The sequence below is a fragment of the Caretta caretta genome, chromosome 4 (assembly GCF_965140235.1).
Source record: "Caretta caretta isolate rCarCar2 chromosome 4, rCarCar1.hap1, whole genome shotgun sequence".
NCBI classification, from domain to species: Eukaryota; Metazoa; Chordata; order Testudines; family Cheloniidae; genus Caretta; species Caretta caretta.
In genome coordinates, this window is record NC_134209.1 from 31,069,423 (window position 1) to 31,083,239 (window position 13,817).

Consider the following 13,817-nt stretch of genomic DNA (forward strand, 5'->3'; position numbering starts at 1 on the left):
CAAACAAAAAGAACTTCTAGCAATCTAGTGAGTGATATAGATTATACTGAGAGTTTCTGTGTCCAAAAAACTTGACACCAAAGAGAATTGTCATTGTACAGACAATGACACTGGATCCAGCCCACACTTCAAAGCTGCACGGAATGAGCTGTCAGAATTGACACTGCATACAAGTGTGTCCCTAACTCACATACAAATTTTGTGTCCTACTTACAATATTCTAAGACATAACAATTTTATTGTATTCAGCAAAGCAATGAATATTCTACAATAGAGAAAACTGCTCAGAGAATATGCATGATATCTTGACTTTTTAAATATTTATAACCTTGATGCTGAAGTTCCAGGTATTTAAAAATACTGCTATGTAATGCTTTTGTATAACTTTGCATTTTGTTTCTCTTTTCTGTAGGTTAGCTTTTTTAAACATTATTTAACAAAAATAAGGCAATGCTAGCTGATATTACTATGAATTAGGAACTTAACTCTCCCTGTTTTACAGTGCACCAAGGAAATACTTGACAACACTAAGCGTGTGTATCATAAGCACAAATGTCAATTCCCTACCCAATATCTTACAAGCTGCTTCCCACATGTGGACTTAAAATATTTCCTTACAGTCAACAAAAACGTGGGTTTTTTTCCTGAAGAGATTTAAATGATGACAGATGCCTATAACAACAGGATTCATGACAGGGCAGAAACAAAGAGTGTTATACACTCCCTAAAGGACAAACTGTACCATTTTATAATTTGCCCTTGTGTTGTCATCACACTAATTTAAGACTAAAAATCCTGCAATGAGCTTTCGAAGTGATGTAATTAATAAAAGCATCGGAGGGGAAAAACCATACTAAGTTTCTACAGCAACTGGAGTATACTAAACTATTTTCTTTAGCAGCTAACAGAACATTCAGGAATAAAGGGACCATTTAGAAGGCAGCAACCAGAAAATGTAATTTACCTTATTACCATCATTTCTACTTATTACAGAATTAACTGTTTTCCCACAACAACCTTATAATTTCATGATTCATCATGATTCTGGATACATTATGTCTGCAGCAGATATAAATGCATGTTCCAGATAGGTACATTTCACCACACTGTAAATATTTCCATGGACATAGTAACTTAATGACATGCGTTTTCCTTTGAGGTCACTTAGTTGATTGCAATATTTGAAATTCTTGCTTAAAAATGGATCTGTCCTGTTATAACAATCAGTTTCACTCAGTTCTTGAGGGCCTGGGCTAGTTACTCACTCATGTAGCTCCTAATATTATGAATAAACCATTAGACATTCTGAAGAATAACGGTGGCATAAACCCAAGAGAGACAAAACGACAGATGTGCACTAGTGTAACCTAATGCATTTGAATTAACAATCTCAACCTACAGTTCCATGGATGTTCACTGTTTTAATGACAAAAATTTTCTTTTTGGTTGCCTGATGCAAGTGGCTTCCAGCCGTTATGAAGCTGAGTTGGCAGTATAAATAGCAACAGAAGAAATGGGAAGCGGCATGCTTTAGGGGTCAACAGATTACCGGGCCTTACAAATCTAAAGAACTCTGTACTGATCTTACTAGCCTGAAGTCATAATATACTCTTGGCATTAGTAACATTAAACAACAAAAATCGTACAATGAGACATTTTGGATAGGATTTTTAGAAATCTTTCACAGCTACATTTTGTAGGAACAAATATTATAGTTGTAAATAACTGGGATTGCAACTGATGCCACTTAGAGTTTAACTACATGACTAAATCAACAAATCAGGTAGGCTGATATTTACATGATTTATTTGTACCTGGCAAAACTGGAGCTGCAAAAGAGAAGGTCAGGTTCTGACCCCTTTCAAAAAAATCAGGTCCTTTACTGAGCTGTTCATTTTAGGGGTGGAAGATGCCATAGGGGCAAGCAGCACATTGCAACACCATAGTTGAAATGCTGGTGCTAGAGCCAGAATGGAAGTGAATGACATAGCTACAGGTATCGCTCATTCCTGTTTCTTCATGGGTAAGACAACAAAGCAGAGGTAGCCTTTTATGCTTATTATGGGGAATGAGGATAGCGATTATCGTTTTTGGTTATAGTAAGTGTACAAGGTGCCGTCTAAACAGAGACCAAAACATGATTCTTATTCTCAACTGTGTATGACAATGTTGTACTCAGCCATCTCAAAATGTAAGAAAGAAACAGAAATGTGTCAGAAGTCTGTATTCTACTAACATCCAGAAGTGAATCCAAGTCTCTTTTGCATTTGTTTTAAAGGGCTCTTTGACCCTCCCACCAACAAACTACTAGAACTGTGAAACATGGAACACCTTCCAAGAGGGACAAGACACTAATCATTCTGTGGCTAACCCCCTGAATTATGCAAGTCTCACTGCATCTGGGGAATCATTTGCAGCTTTGCATAAATGTAAAAAATGAAAGATTTTAGTGATTTAACTGGGGGAAAGATAATACCACCCGACAGGACCCCTCTGTTAGTTCATTTGGCATTCCATTCCATTTATTTTACTCAACCCCTAACATGTTTAACATGCTGCAGAGTTGAATACTGGAAATGCATTAACTGTATTATAAACACTGACAGGTGGAAGCTAGAGGTTTATGCAGTTGAAGCCCCTCACACCTTTTTTTTTTTTTTTTTTTTTTTTTTACGACCTGGAAGGTCTGGGAAGCCATTCTAGTTTGTGGAATGAGCACATCAGCTGGATGTCACTATAATCAGCAGTTAATATGCTGATGAACAGATTGGCACCGTTACATTTCGAAGTCAACACTGAAATGAATGGGAACAGTTTACATGCCTCTGAGAGCTACTGTTTCAGGGTGGATGCAGATGCAGACAGACATCATTTACATTGGTTATATTCAGTTCCGGTTTGGAAAGGTTTCCTTTGCAACCCTAAGTGCTAGAAACTTTTTTTTTTTTTTTAAAAAAGGAAAGTTTAGATTCTAGAGCACGTATCTACAGCAAAGGATGGACTCTGGCAAATTCCAATGCTCCAGAAGTGCAGAACACATGGGGCTCTACATGCATGCATCCAGGGTCCAGTGCAAACCGAAAACTGTATGTGCAACAACCAATGACAAAGTGGGTGGGTGGAAGGGTAAGTAAAAGCCTTTCACTTATTGTGAGCGAGTTGTTTGTTACAAAAGGTATGTTTTAAGCTCCCCTAATCAACAGGCTTACAAGGCACAAGGAATGTAAAACTACCGTGAAGGAATGCAACATTTTCTTGACCTTGTAATTCCTATATAATGCGATCTCAGGGGTAATGCTGCACTTTTCTTATTGAATTTTAAGTTCTTTATAAGGAGAAGTTCATTCTGAAACCATAATTTAATATTCCAGATCTTTTAAAATAAAATGAAACAAAACAAAACTAGTTTGAAATCCAAGGGTCAGTTCTTAGAAGTTCCTGTGGAAGTTCCCGTCCACATCATGCAGGAGCTTGGAGACAGCAGCCTCCGCAGACCCCTGTGTCCTCTCCCACACAGCATGGAGAGGTAGGGGCAAGGCATGATTGAAGCCTGGGCTGTACCCTCTGTGCCCCCATAAGTGTGCTAGCCAGCCCAGCTGAGCCAGCGTGGAGTTATCTGTACCTGGTGCAGGGCAGGCACAGATTGTTTCCCTCCCTGGAGCCAAGGGGAAACTGGGGACTAGACTGCATTTCTGAGTCACAGGGTGAACTCTGGTCAAGCTGAGAGCTTGTGGCAAAGCTAAAAATTGAGCCTTAAGGCAGAGCCACCTCCCTCAATGAAAACATGGCCTGCATAACTTCTTTAGCAACGTGCCATGACAGGGCTACGCTGAGCCCAATAATGCATCATTTTCAGACAATCACTTCCCGTTCTCCCTTCCCTTCCTGCTTCTTGAGAGCGACACTGCTGGAAATCAAAGAGTCTAACAATGTCAACAAAAGAGCAGCTACTATTTTTAAACAGCGCAAGGAGATGGGTTAAAAAAATATCAGCTGCAGACCCCCTCTCAACCTCCAACCCGTCACGTGGAATTCAGATAGCCCTTGTTCACAATAGCTTTTTCTTTTCCCCATGCCTCTTAAAATCTCCCTCTGCCACTGATGCAGCTCCACCAGTGGTAGTAACTAAAGGGGCATTACTGCAGATAGGTCTCCAGTGGCATTTTAACTGCTGTGCTGTCTAAATGAACCAGTGATTAAAATGCCCGCAGCCTACTTATGCTGGCACTCCTTCTTGGCACTTACCAGCAGAGCTGCACTTGTTGTATTGCCACTTTAAGGGACAAAAAAGTCTTGTGGAGCACCGGCACAGGAAAAGAAATGTGCAGTAAAAAGACGGCATGAATGCTTTTCAGGTCATCGCTCCAATTGCACCGTACCTTGCTGGCTTCTCAGGGTATGTTAGAATACTTACAGAGTCGCTGGCAAGAAGCCAGGGTGAAAAATGATTAGCATAGGGCAGAAACAGACCCCTTCTAAATAAGCAATTCCCTCCCTCAAGTCACCATCCCCAAGACAGAAAGGGGGAAAAAAATTCAATTTGCATCAGACAGTGTCATGAAAATTTATCCACCAAGATTAGGAAGCCACAATGGGAAGTCATATAGAAAAGTCCAAAATTATTTCAGAAAAAAACAGGAGAGACAAAGTTAATCTCAGTACACGGTGAACTAATCAGTCACATGCCCTGCTCACCAGGATCTTTATGGAACTCAATGTCAAACTGCTGACTTCAGTGACTGTGTTTTTTTTGATAAGTAGGGGTTACAGGGAAAGGAACAGATGTTTTAAAGACACCTCATTGTTCAACTATATCCAGGAGAAAAACAAAGCAAACTCCATTTTGGAGGTCAGGGCGCTGCCTCACAGTTACAACATTTCGTTCGAAGCATTTACCGTCCTGACCAGCTAGTTCTATAAAATTCAGTGTTTTTGTTTGTTTTGCCCAGGACCAAATCTCAACAAATATGAAGATACCAACCTGCGAGTGCATGAAAAACACATCATCGTTTTCATTTTCTTTGCTATTTAAAAAAAAGAAAAGAAACAAAAATAAACCAGACTGTCTCATAGTGAAAGGAAACAGACTTTTGTACCCTCTTACTTTTTATACTTTGGCTATCATTGCCAATACCATCTCTTTCAAAAGGATTTGAGCGTACTTGCTATTGCTTGTAAATACAGTAAATGTGCGATACTCAGTGAGTGGCACAGCACTTTAAGCTGTTATCCCATCCATTTTGCTTCCTCGTAGAAGCTATCTGTGGAAAATATAACAGAATTAAATTCTGCTGCCCTTAATCCAAACAAATTCACATCTCCCAACAAACCCTACACTCACAAATGCAGTGATGGAGTAAAATTCTCCTCACTCAAGCAAAGTTGAGTGATTGGGCTCGGGGGGTGGGGGAGGAAAATGAAGTGCAGAAAAGGGGGTTGGGACCCCCAAACTTGGGGCCAGGGAGCTGTGCTGAAGTGCATCAGCTGCCCTTCTGCAACAGTTGTCTTGGGGTGTGTGCTGGGGTTTACAGTACCCATGAGAAAACAGATCCTGGGGCCTATCTCCCTACTCTCCATGCTATTCTATGTGGCACAGGTGCCAAGCCCCTTTCTGGTATACAAGAGAGGGCCGAGGCTTTCCTGCAGAGCCAATCTCCTCTCTATACAAGTCCAATGTGCGGCTAATGTGGTGATGAAGCCCCTCTGCAGCAAACTGAAAGTCACCCCCATGGGCTCCTGAGGGTTTGTCTATACAGCAGATGGGAGCATGCTTCCCAGCGCAGGGAGACAGAAACATGCTAGCCCTGCTCGAGCTAGTACACTAAAAGTAGCAGCGTAGCCATGGTAACAGGGGTGGTTCCGGCTAGTGCCTGAGTACACACCCACCCATCGCCCCTACATACACATAGGGTGGCTAGCCCAAGCTGCTGCCCACTACACACGCTACAGCGCGATTTTCAGCAAGCTAGCTTGAGCAGAACTAGCAAGTGTCTGTCTGCTTGCCCTAGGAAGCATGCTCTCAGCTGCAGTGTGGATGGAAGAAACAATCACATCATACAGAACCACTTGGAGAGCAAAACGTAAGCTATAAAAGTCACCTTTCGTCAGACAAAACCTCCATGTCATCAGGTCCTGCTCTGGCTGTCGGCCTTGAGGAGCTAAAACTTTCCATACTCTGTAACACAGCAAATGTTAAAATAATAAATTAGATAAAAAGAACAACAACGCTGGAGGCTATTACAACACTGTATCCAAACCAAGTATTACATAGAACAGGGGAACAGCAGCCATAGGTCTATCTTTCATACAATTACAATTTAAAAAAGCATGCTTTATTATCAATTTCCTGCAACAGAAACAACAGTGTGGCACTTAAACAAGTACCTGTCACCAGAAGCCCTTAAAGTGTTTCACAAAGAACAGTTGGCGCGGGCCAAGGGATGTGCTAGCCACTGCTTCCCGCAGGTCCCATTGGCCGGGAACGGCAAACCGTGGCCAGTGGGAGCTGCGGGGCTCCGTGCCTGTGGACACTCCAGATAAACAAACCGGAACGGCCCGCCAGCGGCTTTACCCTGACGGGCCAGGTGCCAAAGGTTGCTGACCCCTGTTATAGGCAATGCAATTTGATGGCCCTTCATTTGAGAGACGTTAGAGAAGTGGTCACCAACGGGTCGATCGCAATCGACGGGTCGATCCTAAAGGATGTCCCAGTCGTTCCCAAGCTCTGGCAGTGCAGCGTGGCTGCTGATAAGGCAGACTCCCTATCCCAGCCCCACGCCGCTCCAGGAAGCGGCCAGAGGTCTCCCTCTGCGAGCAGCTCCTGCCTGCAAGCATCGCCCCCGCAGCTCCCAATGACCGGGAGAGCTGCGAGGGTGGTGATTGCAGAGAGGGACAGCATGCAAAGCCACGTGCCCCTGCCCTCCCTCAGGGGCCGCAGCAGTGTGTTGGCCCCTTCCAGGAGGGCTGTGGGGCCAGGGTAGGCAGGGAGCCTGCCTGAGCCTCGCTGTGCTCGCTGCCGACCGGGAGCTGCCAGAGGTAAGTGCTGCCCTCCTTCTGCACCCCAAGATGCAACCCTGAGCCCCCTCCCAGAGCCAGCACCCTGAATCCCCTCCTGCACCCCAAACCCCATCCCTGAGCCCCCTACTGGAGCCAGCAACCCATACCCCCTTCTGCATGCCGAACCCCCTCCTGCACCCAAACTCCCTCCAAGAGCTTGCACCCCAACCTCCTGGCCCAGGCTCAGCCCTGAGTCCCCTCCCACACTGCGAACCCCTTGGCCCCCAGCCCAGAGCCCGCACCCCCTCCCGAACCCCAACCCCCTACCCCAGCCTGGTGAAAGTGAGTGAGGGTTGGGGAGAGCAAGCGACAGAGGGAGCGGGGGATGGGGTGAGTGGGGCGTTTGGGGAAGAGGCAGGGTAGATCCTGGGTTGCCCTTAGATTCAAAAAGTTATCTTGGGCATAAAAAGGTTGGAGACCACTGGGTTAGAGCCTCGCCCACCCCTCAACCCCAAGGTATTCAGTCAAGTAGATATTTTGACAGTCTTTTCTTCTTAAAGACCACAATCTGGGCCAGATTCTCATTTAGACTTCACTCTGGCTGAGTGAAGGGGCCTGAATGGGAACATCAGTGTAATGTCCTCCCACTTTCAGGCCTCTTTACACTGCAGGAGTGGTATTAATGGGCCTTAGTGTAAAAGCAAATCAGGCTCTCAGTGGTACTTCAGTGGAAGTTGCACATGTGTATCCAGAGCCAGAACATGGCCCCACATCTGCAGAAACTAATTTGCTTCACATTTATTTAAAAGAAAGAGAGAAGTATTTCCTATGTGTGTGGACTGTCACTGTACCATCCATTAACGCAGTAATGGGAAGCAGAAGAAGAATCCCCCACCAAAGAAAATGATAAGTCTTCCCCATTAGAGAGAGGGAAGGGAGGCAACTGCATATACTGTCCCACAGGGATGCTACTGCACGGTCAGTGCTTGCCGCCAGAGAGCATTTAGCTCGACTCTGGCCAGTTACTTCAGAATTGTAAGTACCTTGTGCAAGAGGATCTTTTTTGGATGGGGAGGCTCCTTGCATGTCCTCACCTCCTGGACACCCACAAAAGAGCCTTGCACTTACACTCTTGGCCCAAACGCTGAAATCGGTCTCGTGCGGCAGCTCTAAGGAGAGAGTGTCTCAAAGGGTGCAGACATTAAATGTCTATTATATGCGATCGGATACTGTTGCTTCATGTTAAATCTAATACACAGAGCCTATGATTTCTCAGTTTCTTTCCTTCACTTTATCAATGCCATTTCTATCTAATACACAAAAGAACCCAACTCATTCCCTCTTCGGTATCTGTATACATTTTAGCCTGATAAATAAACCACGGCTGTGTAATCTAAAACAAGTGTGCCAGAACACGATGTACTTTTTCAAAACAAAACATATCACATTTAACGGGCACTCACCTATAGGAGACTTTGGAACTCAACCAACAACAACCAGAGAAAATATTCCACAGCTGGTAAAGCCTACTCTTTTCTCAGGGTATTGTAATGCTACCAGCGGTGCTAAGAGTTTGTGATGTGCCAAGTATCATACGGCATTGCATGCCTGTCTTCATCAATGGCCCACGCTGAAATATGCTGTAAGTTCTCAACTGCTAACACAACATTTAGTGCCTGTGTTGGCTATACGGGGAAGGAGATGTTGCATCAGCGATTTCTGCAGTTTGTCACGGTGGGCAAACTGTCTTCTACTGGGAAGGTCAAACAGGGATCACAACATTCTGTGATTCAAAACAAAAAGGCTGCACAATGTAAACCCATGTCTTCTACAGGCTGTGCACATTCCACTGTGCTCGCGATGTGCGGTACATTGCAAATGCGTCAGATATGTTTGCAGTCAAAAGGTGTGATGTATCTAGATTGATCACCTTTCATCCTAAAGACTCCGAAGCATTTTGTATACAGCACCTCTGAAATGCAGCTGCTGCTGAGAGGAAGGGCAACCACCAAATTCACCCACTGATAATGCCCTGGCACTCACTCACTACAAACACCACACCGATAAGCTACATTGTGACGGAAAACTATCGGACAGAATTGAAAAAAAAAAAAAAGCCCCACACAAGCTGATGGTCCAACCTGTGAGGTGCTGAACAGGCTCAATCCTACTAAAATCTTGCAGGCTTGGGGACAAATTTCACTTCCTTACTCTATTTTTGAAACCATATTGTTTTGCTCTATTAAAAACAAAAATAGCTATGTGTAGACTAAGAGGGTCAGTGTCTGAATTTGGCCCTTCTGTAACCACAATGCACTTGTTAAAAGTAAAGGTGTACTTGTGGCACCTTAGAGACTAACCAATTTATTTGAGCATAAGCTTTCGTGCATCCATCTGATGAAGTGAGCTGTAGCTCACGAAAGCTTATGCTCAAATAAATTGGTTAGTCTCTAAGGTGCCACAAGTACTCCTTCTCTTTTTGCGGATACAGACTAACACGGCTGCTACTCTGAAACTTGTTAAAAGTGTAAGGCCTGATTCTCCATGGCCCTAACCAGCCATTTACATCTGTGCAAAGTGCAAGTGATTACATCTGTATAAATGGCTACACAAGGTACAAGGCAGTGGGGAAGCGGGATGCTTGATTGTGAGTGGGATGCTCTTTCCCAACATGATACTGACGCTCTCTGTACTTTGTATGGCATGTTTGCTTACCACAGGGCTATCCTGGTTATCGTTAAGCTCAGAAAGTTTGGTGCTGGATTTCTGCCGCTTTGGTTTATTCCTTTCTCCAATATACCCGGAGTTGTTTTCTTGTAATTTTTCTACTTCCTGAGGAGTCAGAATACAATCTTCAAGGCTTCCGAATCCAGAAGGAATGTTTTCTTTGTTGATGACCTCTCTGAGGAAGGCAAGTTACATTGCAACAAGCTGTTTTTTAAAAACACAATCCTATTGCATTTATGCTATTGGCAGAGAAATGCATTATGCTGACTGGTGCAGTTCTGGAATTGTCTCTTAAACCCCATCTGCGTTTAACCTATTGCAAGAAACACAACAAAGGTTGTGACATCCGAAATCCCAACAAGGAGTTAAAAACAGGTGCACTACATCGCATGAGAAAACATGGTCATTAGCACTGGGGAAATGATCCAACTCCCACCAAAGTCAGTGGAAAGAATGGATCACCCCTGGCTGTACTAGTTATTTTTAAAAGGTTATGCCAGTTAACTTTCCCAGAGACAAAATGTTTGTTTTTTTTGTTTTTTTGTTTTTTTAGCAACTAACAACTTGTAATAATTTCCGGTATAACTGAAAGCAGAATTTGGGCATGTCTCCCAAACCTACTGTAACTCAACTCTTTACCCAAGTTTGCAGGGTAAGAACACACGAGGGATTTCCACTGCACCACCACCCCCTGCCTCTTTTGGGAAGGGTGAGGGAGTGATAAATAACAGAGAACAGGATGGGGACGAAAATGCCTCATCAAGAATAACTGGACTGCTGTGAGAGAGGGCTGTGTGATTTGTTGTGTTGCACGGAAATGTGTTTGCTTGCTTAAATGCTTCTTATTGGACACTGGGATAAATTCCTGTTTTGTCTAGTCAGATCTGTGTGTTTTCCAGACATGTCATCTATGCTCATCTTTGCCTCCTTGTTTAGGAGGGTGAAGATCTTCTGCTAGCTCCCTTTCCCTGCAGTTGTTCTTCTGCAGTGCCACTCCTCTGCCCTCCTTAATAGGTGTTTTTCTATTATGTGCAATAATAGAGACACTTTCAAAAATACAGGCATCACTGTATCTTCTATTTGTATATCGATATGTATCTCCTTCCTCCCAACCTCTATGCTCCCTCAGGCTAAAAGCACATCTATCATGCCAGAGATGGAAGGCTGGAATGGTGGGTAACAGTTGTAAGCATCCACAGCAGTTTTGTACAGCGAGGTACAAAGCTCAAGTTCTGCTTTCAGTAACATCAGGGAAGTTGCTCTTGTGTGGCACTGGTGTAAATGAGAGAGGAGAATCTGACACTGAGGTGTTTGGCTAGTCCTCATGAGGGCAAAAATATTCATAGTTTTAAAAAATGCTCTAGTTATTTTCTAGGTCACAAGTCATTTCTATGTTTTGTCCCTGGAAAATGTAGATGACAGAGAATTATAAATCTCTGGATAAGGCTTACCAGACCCATTTAACTTTGTGCAATTATTATTTTTAAACCACTGAGATGTGATTCATTACATTTAGATGGTAGGTCATGTGGTGTGCAAAATGTAAGCCCATCCATATATTTATGGCATAAATACTATCCCAGTTGTATGCTGCCACTGTGTTGTGTGGCACCATGGATCTTCTTTAGGTCTGTGTCCAGACAGCAAAGAGATAAAGCCAGCCAAAATCAAAAAGGTCTCAAATGAAATTTTCAATTTTCACAATTTACCATAACAGATTGCAGGACAATTTATCCCTATGAAACCAGAGAAATGACCTGATTTGTCGGTGCCATTTAGGACTTTTGATTTGCTTTAAATTAATGTCTGGGGCTTTGGGATAAATACAGGACTGAAGAGTTAGCAGCTAAATGGGCTACAAAGCACGAACAGCAAATATACAATGCGATGCGGAGGCTGTGCAGAAAAAACTGCCTTGCAATATATGCTGCCAAACACGTACACTAGCCCGCTTCTGACCTACTTACCTGAAAAGTCAGTTAGAAATGCTTTTACTGCAGGAACATTTCTCCGCTATGTTAACATCCCATAGTTACTGAAAGTCATGGTGTATTCTCCATCCCTGACAATTTTTAAATCAAGACTGGATGTTTTTCGAGAAGATATGCCCTCAGAATTATTTTGTGGAAGTTCTATGGCCTGTGTTATACACAGTGGTGATCACAATGGTCCCTTCTGGCTTTGGAATCTATGAATCTATATTCCTGGATGTCAAGTAGAACGGATTATAATTTTTGAGCCCGGGTGCCTAAAGTTAGGCCCCCGAAATAAAAGTGGCTTGATTTTAAAAAATGCTAAGGCCTGTAGCTCCAGTAAGATTTGTGGGTATTCAGCAGCTCTGAAAATAAGGTAATTTTTATAAAGGCACCTATAATATGTATTTAAGAGCCTAACTTTAAGCCCTCAACTATGCAAACACTTATGCACATGATTAACGTTAATATGACTACTCATACGTTTAATGTTAAACAGACGCGTAAATGTTTGCAAGATCAGGGTCTGAGTTTAAACATGTTGGCCGTCGTATACAGTTGTACTGCCCTACAAAAAATAGCAATATATCAAATTCCCCTCACACACCCATACTACACATTCTTGGGATGAAGTCTTCTATATATGTATTTTGAAACAGCTTAGACTGTGCAAACATCTTGCCCATTTAAAAAGACTTTTTATTTTCTAAAAGGGGGAAAGGTCACATTTTTTCCTTTCAGTAAAAAAAAATCCTTAGATCTGTGCGTGAACACAACCTCTATTCAGAATGCGATGGTGACACATCTGTATTATATGCTGTATGTCATCAGGAGGAATACTATGTATGACTAATCCTTGAGAGGCATTTAAAAAAAGCTGTCTCAAAATACTGTTTATCTGTCTTATAACCATTGAGATAAAAATGGTCGATTTTTGATTAATAAAAGGGGCACGTTCTTCTCCCAAATGCACACACAGAGCACTACAAAATTTGAACAGAAGCTGTCTTTCTACATGTGAAACTAGAATTTGGTCCCAATTTTGTAGCTGTTTTGTTATACAAAAGCATTTGAAAGGGTTATTTTTTGTCCAGTATTAAGTTACAAATGCCAAAACTGATTTTTTCCAGGAGTATTACTGTTTCCAGATACATACAATTAAAACAAAAACCAAACACTACTTTTAGGCTGACACCTGTCAGCCCATTCCGCTGTGAAACGACCACAAATCAAGGCCCTGGTTCTGCAGTTCACAGCTCCAAGTAAGCCAATGGAGCCCAGCACAGGTGCAGCAGTCACTCTGTATGCTGTCAATTGCGGAACGGGGGCCAAGGCTTGCAATAACGGAGCCACTGTCTTGCCTATTTAATGGGTGTGATTATGATGCTATCAATGAAATATCATTTTTAAAGGAGAAGAAATCGTGAACATACACGTCTCTGTTTCGGCGGCCTTCATCCTGCTCTTTGTGATGCCGCCTCCTCTGCCTGGTGGATACATTTGAAGAGGCTGATGATGTTCCTGATTCGGAGTCCTCTGAACTCTGCCCACCTGAGCCATGAGCATCAAAGAGATGCTGTTCCACTGCTGAGCGGATCGTCTTCTCTAAATATCTGTCAAGATGAAAAATAAGGTCAATTAAACTTACAAACTTACCAGAAAACCTCTCCCTTTTTAGAAGTCACAATTTTTTAATAACTGCAGTAGTGTCAAAAACATGCTAAGGATGGCAGACGCATGGCAAGACATCAGCTAAATTGTTCAGATGTGGTTGACTAAAATGGGGCACGTTAAGCAGTGACCCAAAGTTTCAAAAGTGCTGAGCATTCTCAGCTCCCATTAGCGTCAACGGCCGTTATGGCCACTCAATACTTCTGTAGAGGAGTCCATTTTTACTTAGGTGCCTAACTGGATCCCCCCCCGAATTAACAGACCCCGACATGAAGAACTTTAGTTTGAAATGAGAATTTAAGATTCAAGTGATTAGACAGCCCATACCAAGATAACAGGGTCTACAGCTTTTTACTGTGTGTTTTTAAATTCACTCCCAGTTCTGGGGAGGGAGGGGGAAAACTGGGGGTGGTGGTGGTGGAAAGAGGGACATAACATGGGCAAAACACC

General features: G+C 43.0%; 1 protein-coding gene across 11 annotated transcripts in view; it reads right to left on the reverse strand.

Annotated features, from left to right (window-relative positions):
* Positions 1-13,817, reverse strand: part of FAM13A (family with sequence similarity 13 member A) — a 198,914-nt gene that overhangs the window by 35,295 nt on the left and 149,802 nt on the right. For all 11 annotated transcript variants that reach the window (XM_048848645.2, XM_048848643.2, XM_075127514.1 and 8 more), the window contains 4 exons: positions 13,130-13,309; positions 9,712-9,898; positions 6,099-6,175; positions 4,982-5,024 (listed from right to left, as the gene is read on the reverse strand). In XM_048848645.2, coding sequence (XP_048704602.2) covers positions 4,982-5,024; positions 6,099-6,175; positions 9,712-9,898; positions 13,130-13,309 — 487 coding nt within the window. The remainder of the gene's footprint in view (positions 1-4,981; positions 5,025-6,098; positions 6,176-9,711; positions 9,899-13,129; positions 13,310-13,817) is intronic.